The sequence below is a fragment of the Penaeus chinensis genome, chromosome 1 (genome assembly GCF_019202785.1).
Source record: "Penaeus chinensis breed Huanghai No. 1 chromosome 1, ASM1920278v2, whole genome shotgun sequence".
NCBI lineage: Eukaryota > Metazoa > Arthropoda > Malacostraca > Decapoda > Penaeidae > Penaeus > Penaeus chinensis.
In genome coordinates this window covers 19,585,520-19,591,565 of record NC_061819.1, presented here as the reverse complement: position 1 = coordinate 19,591,565, position 6,046 = coordinate 19,585,520, and the positions used below count along the sequence as shown (strand labels likewise).

General features: G+C 32.8%; 1 protein-coding gene across 1 annotated transcript in view; it reads right to left on the bottom strand.

Annotated features, from left to right (window-relative positions):
• Positions 1–1,065: 1,065 nt before the first annotated feature.
• The window catches only part of LOC125043767 (delta-1-pyrroline-5-carboxylate dehydrogenase, mitochondrial-like), a 22,665-nt gene continuing 17,684 nt past the window's right edge, over positions 1,066–6,046 (bottom strand). Inside the window, exons 8-12 of the mRNA XM_047640083.1 lie at positions 5,647–5,869; positions 5,228–5,406; positions 4,899–5,087; positions 4,596–4,714; positions 1,066–4,135 (exon numbers count right to left, since the gene is read on the bottom strand). Coding sequence (XP_047496039.1) covers positions 4,023–4,135; positions 4,596–4,714; positions 4,899–5,087; positions 5,228–5,406; positions 5,647–5,869 — 823 coding nt within the window. The 3' untranslated portion in view covers positions 1,066–4,022. The remainder of the gene's footprint in view (positions 4,136–4,595; positions 4,715–4,898; positions 5,088–5,227; positions 5,407–5,646; positions 5,870–6,046) is intronic.

Below are 6,046 nucleotides of genomic sequence, written 5' to 3'. Positions count from 1 at the left end.
ATATATATTATGCTATCATTTTCATCATAGATTTCCTCATGAATATATCATAAAGTCTTGTCCACAGAAGCAGGAGTGATTAGCATGTACAGATGCAAGTATCTGTCAACATGAAGTCACAGGCAAGAAAACAGGGAAACATTTTGTTAGCCAAGCTACCTGCTTATCTGTGAAATCATCTCAGTCCATGCCTTCCCTTATGTCCATCCCTGCTCGTGTGCCAGGCCTTTAGCATCAATACCTAATCTTCAGGTAATAGCTATAAAAATTTGAAGGGTATTTAAGAATACACAATTCACAATATTCTATTCTTTCTCTTTGTCTTCAGGTTGATACAATCTTCTGTCTAAACAGACATTCTACCAACACTTATAGCATAACCATATTTTTACACATCTCTACAGTACTTAGGTTTATATGCATACTAAATGCAGATCTACACACAGGAAAAGTGCCATTCTTGTGCTTTTTAATTCATATATTTCTTCTCCAATTTTTTTTAAATATGATTACCTTTATGACTTAATGATAATGGAATCATGGTAAATAAATTTACCTTTGCAAATATTCTTAAAAGTGGAACAAAGAAGCTTTTTTGCCTGTAACAGATGGTTAGGCTGCCTATCACAATTCATATATTTTTTTAATTAATAAAATTATTAAAAAAATGAATGTCCTGAGAGAGACAGACAGACAGAGAGAGACAGAAGCAGAGAATGAAAGAGAGAGAGAGAGAGAGAGAGAGAGAGAGAGAGAGAGAGAGAGAGAGAGAGAGAGAGAGAGAGAGAGAGAGAGAGAGAGAGAGAGAGAGAGAGAGAGAAAAACACACACACACACACACACAAACACACAGAGTGTGCGTGTGAATGTGTGTATTTGCTTCTCAAACTAACGCAGGTACTCATTGAGAAAATTTAGAATAAATAAACATATATAAAACTTTCCTATGTATGAATAACTGAATACCTAAAATGACCTGTACAGGTGACAAAATTGGCTTCAGATTTACATGAAAGAAAAGAATCATAACTACTGCGTTCTCTTCTAAAAATACAAACCAACTCATTATCAGTCAAAGGTTTATTATTTAGGAACAGCACCTAGATACCAAAATGCTAAGTGTAGTAGACCTTGTGACATCAGATCATTCAATCTGATGGTGCCTCAACCAGTGTAGTAATAATTGGCAGTAAAGCTCCTAAGTTAGCAATACCCAACAATTTGTGCTCAGTGATACACTGAATTATACATTCTCCTGCTGAATATCTACAATAGATTGACTCCACAATGCTGATACAGTAACCTTCAAACAATGCTGGATTCACTGCAGTGGGGATGATTTTCCCCATTTGATTAGGAACAAATAAAAATAAAATTAAAGGATAAGGAAGATGAAAGAAAGAAGAAAAAATAACCTAGTGACTTGAAACAAAATATGAATAAGTATGTCACAATTTGTATACCTGTGGTTAACTTGCAGAAGACTAATAGTTGGCAACAACATAAATAACAATTCTAAAATAAAGTTCTAAAAAAATAATCTAAATATAAACATTAACAATGAAAACGACATTTCATCAACTTTGCTTTGTCAAGACTTTTTTACTATGATTGTGTGATGAGCTGTCTTGTCACACCCTTTGATATTATGCTATCACCAACATCTATTACTTCTTCCCTGGCTTTTCTATGCTAACCAAGTCCAAGCAACAACTAAAGTAACTTTCAAGAGCAATGATTTTGAGGATGGCTAGAGATATTAGGTCACATCATTAAACAATAAAATTTATCGCAAACAATTACTTTTTCCCCTTGCATTTTTTTACTTTCCTTCTGTTTTTTCATAATCTGAGGTGATGGTAATATCTCAGTTCAAAGGATAGGAATACATTCTTTTCTGTATTCAATATATTAAAATACTCCATACTTAAATGCTAATTCCCATCACACTTACAAAAATAAAACAAAGTAATCATTACTTTGCAATAAAAAAAGAACCAAATCACATCAGATCTTTTGAAAAACTAATTTTGAACTGGACTATATTATCTATAGAATCATGATGGCTAATTATTTACATTTTCTTTCCTACATGAAAACTGACATATTCGGGTAATTTGTATTTCAAACCACAAACACTTTGGTTAAATACAGCACATTGATGACATACATACATATATGAGCTGTTCCTGTTAAAATTACTATGTATTAAAATATGTTCCCACAGTCTTAACTCACTGGCTTATTTGATACACAAATTAACTCATAATGATGCTTGTTTATCTGCCAGTTGAAAATCAAACCTCCAACATTTATTATAATTCCTGATGTTATAAATACATCCCTTATACTGATATTCTTTTCAATTTAACCTATTTACACATCAAACCAATGCATTTTATAAATCCTTATAATGAGAACGTCAGCTGAATACAATGATAAAGAATTTTTCTTGTGAAAATATTGTATTTCTACATAATACCTTTTGAAATGAGAATAACTGAATGGTAACATTCCATTACTACTGTATATGTGGATTCAGGAAACAAAATGTATGCTTTGTGTACACTAGTACACAAATGTATTTGATGTGTAAGCATGAGCACATGCATGTGCATATGTTGCCTGTGTGTGAGCATGAGCATATGCACATGTTGGTGGACAGTTCTGATTATAAACAAACAAGTGTATAGGTATATTCAGTCAAATAATGTAATCATAACTTCTAACATAGAATGATGAATATGCACAGACAATGAGATGATTTCAACATCAACTGGAACTTCATCTGTTATTCATAATTACATTTATATATATATATAACTTTTCCTTACAAAATGCAAAATGATTTTCCATAAATTTCTTTGAGTTTATTTAGAATCAACTTACAAGCTATGGTATATGATTTTCTTCTTGTAAGCTTGACCAACAGCTGCTGTTATAATAAATATAAATCCAAAAACATTTCTTGCTGTTCATATTTTATGCTTAAACTTAAGTCTTGTGGTTCCTGTCATTACATCTTTTGCACAAAGCAGATAATAACCAAGTCGAGTAACAAGGTGAAAGAGCACTTTGTTATAGTGAGTCATATACACACAAAAATAATAATTCCAAGTATATTTTACTTATCAAGACCATTTCCCTATAGTCACTGGGAACAAGTCGGACATTGTAAGGCAAGGTATCATGGAAGATCAAGGAGTGGTTCTTTTTCTAAGCTGTTTACGATAGCATAGGTGGTCACTATGGTCTTTCCAACACATTGGGTTGGTTATCCTTCACACTCAAGAGAGAAGTGCCTTCAGTAAAATGTAGTAGTATTGAGTGAACTATCCTCAAATCAAATTATAAGAAATTAATTCTAAAATATATATCACTCACTTAGTGTGTGACATACTTTACATCCCAAAGACATGAATGCTAAATGTTGTACATCTGAGCTGGTCATGGTGGGAGCTTTTCTATCTTACTCTTTTGCCTACAATTTCAAGCTATGGTACAAGAACAAAAATGAAAATACAATGCAATAAAATATTTTATATCTACTCTTTTTTTGGGCAAATCATATTAAATATGAACAACTACACCGGGTATTTTCTAACATGCAGTACAGTAATGGACAAATTGGTCTGAATAATCATTCCTCATACTTTCAAATGGCTATTCTAAGGCTTGCAGTACTTTAGTATGCCAACAAAAAATCAATCTCTGAAAGTATTTTGATCAATCCCTTTTTTTTTTTCTCTTTCTTAACACTGATTTATTAAAGACATTTCAAAATCCCAAGTTTTCATATTTACACTGCTATACCACTTGAGATAAATTACTGGATAACATGATTATCACTATCAAGATTATCTTGTCCAATACTGGTTATCAATACATTCTTGATATACAGATAATTTTTTTCCCACTGCATGATCTAAAAAAAAAAAAAGAAAAAGATAAAAATAAAAAGTATGTAACACTACACAAGTAAGTGATCCACCTTACACCATCTACAACTTGATACACTACATCTAACCCATGTAAGGGTATTTGATGTCTGTCAGGGGCACCATGGTCTGCTTTACTGCCTGAGGAGATGTCCACTTCAGGGCATACTGTAGACCTCCAGCTTTATCATTTGTGCCTGTAAGGAAAAGATAACATACAGTGTACATGGAGTTGGCAATACATTTAATTTATCATAAATAATTAAATAAAAAATAACAGAACAATATAAGTTACATATCCACGAGGATTTCACCAACAAAACCATGATTTTATGCAGTACATTAGTAATTATTTATGAGATACAGCTTTCTTTGGCCAAGTTCAAATAGATTAAACCCATAAAAAAAAAAAAAAAAGTGTAATGAGTGGTTAAATTTACTCTTATCAAAAACAGATTCCCAATGAATCAAATACATTTCCATGCTGCTCTATTATATAACCATAATCATCATACCTAAAAACCATTCTTGAATCCACACAGACAGATATAACAGATCCAAATACCATATAATGGAGCTGGCTTCTTGAAAATTTTGCAGAATATACTTTAAGCAATTCAATAATAATTACACATATTCTAAATTCTTGTTATTTACCTGACATGCGTGCACCTCCAAATGGTTGCTGAGCTACAACAGATCCTGTTGACTTGTCGTTAATGTAAAAGTTGCCAGCAGAATCTTTCAGTGCTTCAGTTGCCTTGACAAGCCAAGCCCTTGAAATGATACATATAATCAGTCGTCTTTCACATCTTAAAACATAAAATATTATGTAATTCCTCATGTAAAATGCTCTACAGTATAATACAAGGTAATAAAAGGTTTCCTGAAAATGCAAAAAAAAAAAAAAAAAAAAAAATGAATATAGTAAAAAAGAAGCATAAGACTCGAATCACTCACTCATCCTGAGCAAAGATGGCACCCGTGAGAGCAAATGGAGTAGACTTGTTAGCCACGGTAAGCATTTCATCAGCTTGAGCATCAGGATATACAAAGATACTGAGGACAGGTCCAAAGATCTCCTCACTCATGATGCGATCTGTGGGATCTGTTGTCTGCACAATGGTGGGTTCCACAAAATAGCCCACACTATAAGCAAAAGGATAAAGAGCAACAATTATACAACAGTTATACAATTTGAAATGACTTTATACAAAAAATGAGACACATTTGGATTTCAAACAATAAAAGACAAATGTTCAAATAGCTAAATAATCTTCCAACTTTACCTATCATCACATTTGCCTCCAGCCAAAATAGAAAGGTTTGGTGAAGACTTGGCATGGTCAACATAGCCACTGATACGCTTGAATGCTTTGTCATCTATGACAGCTCCCATAAAAGTATCAAATTCCTGTACATTGCCAACTTTGAGCTCCTTTTGGGCTGCCAACAGACCTGCCTTTACCTAGAATAGATATTCACATTTCTTAATTTCTTTTAAAAATAATGAAAGTAATATCAATACTAACACCATTATCAATAAAAAATAAGTAACATCATTATTGTTTTCCATCAAATCTATGAAACAATAAAGTCAGAACAGCTTCAGAGCCTAGAGAGAAGAAAAAAAGACAAGAGAAAATCATCACAAAAAGGTAAATGTATATCATATATACATTTAAGAGAATAAAGTGATAAAGTTTACCTCAGGCCAAAGGGATTCTGGAATGTAGGCACGAGAGCAAGCAGAGCATTTCTGTCCGCAGTATTCAAAGGCTGAGCGGATAGTGCCATTAACAACAGAGGTAACATCTGCACTGGGATGGACCAGATGGTAGTTCTTCCCACCACACTCACCCACGAGTCTTGGGAATCCAATATAATTGGACAAGTTCTGGCCAACTTGTGTCCATAATCTCTGGAATGTCCTGTTTGGCAAGAGAATATACTCACATCATATATAAGGCATGGTTCCTAGAAAACTAAGTATCCTAAGTATATAGAAATAATTAAAAATTGTTAACCTACTAGCAGTTATTATTACTAATGAATTACAGTTAACAACCTCAACAGGGAAGAAGAAAAATATATAGACACATATAATG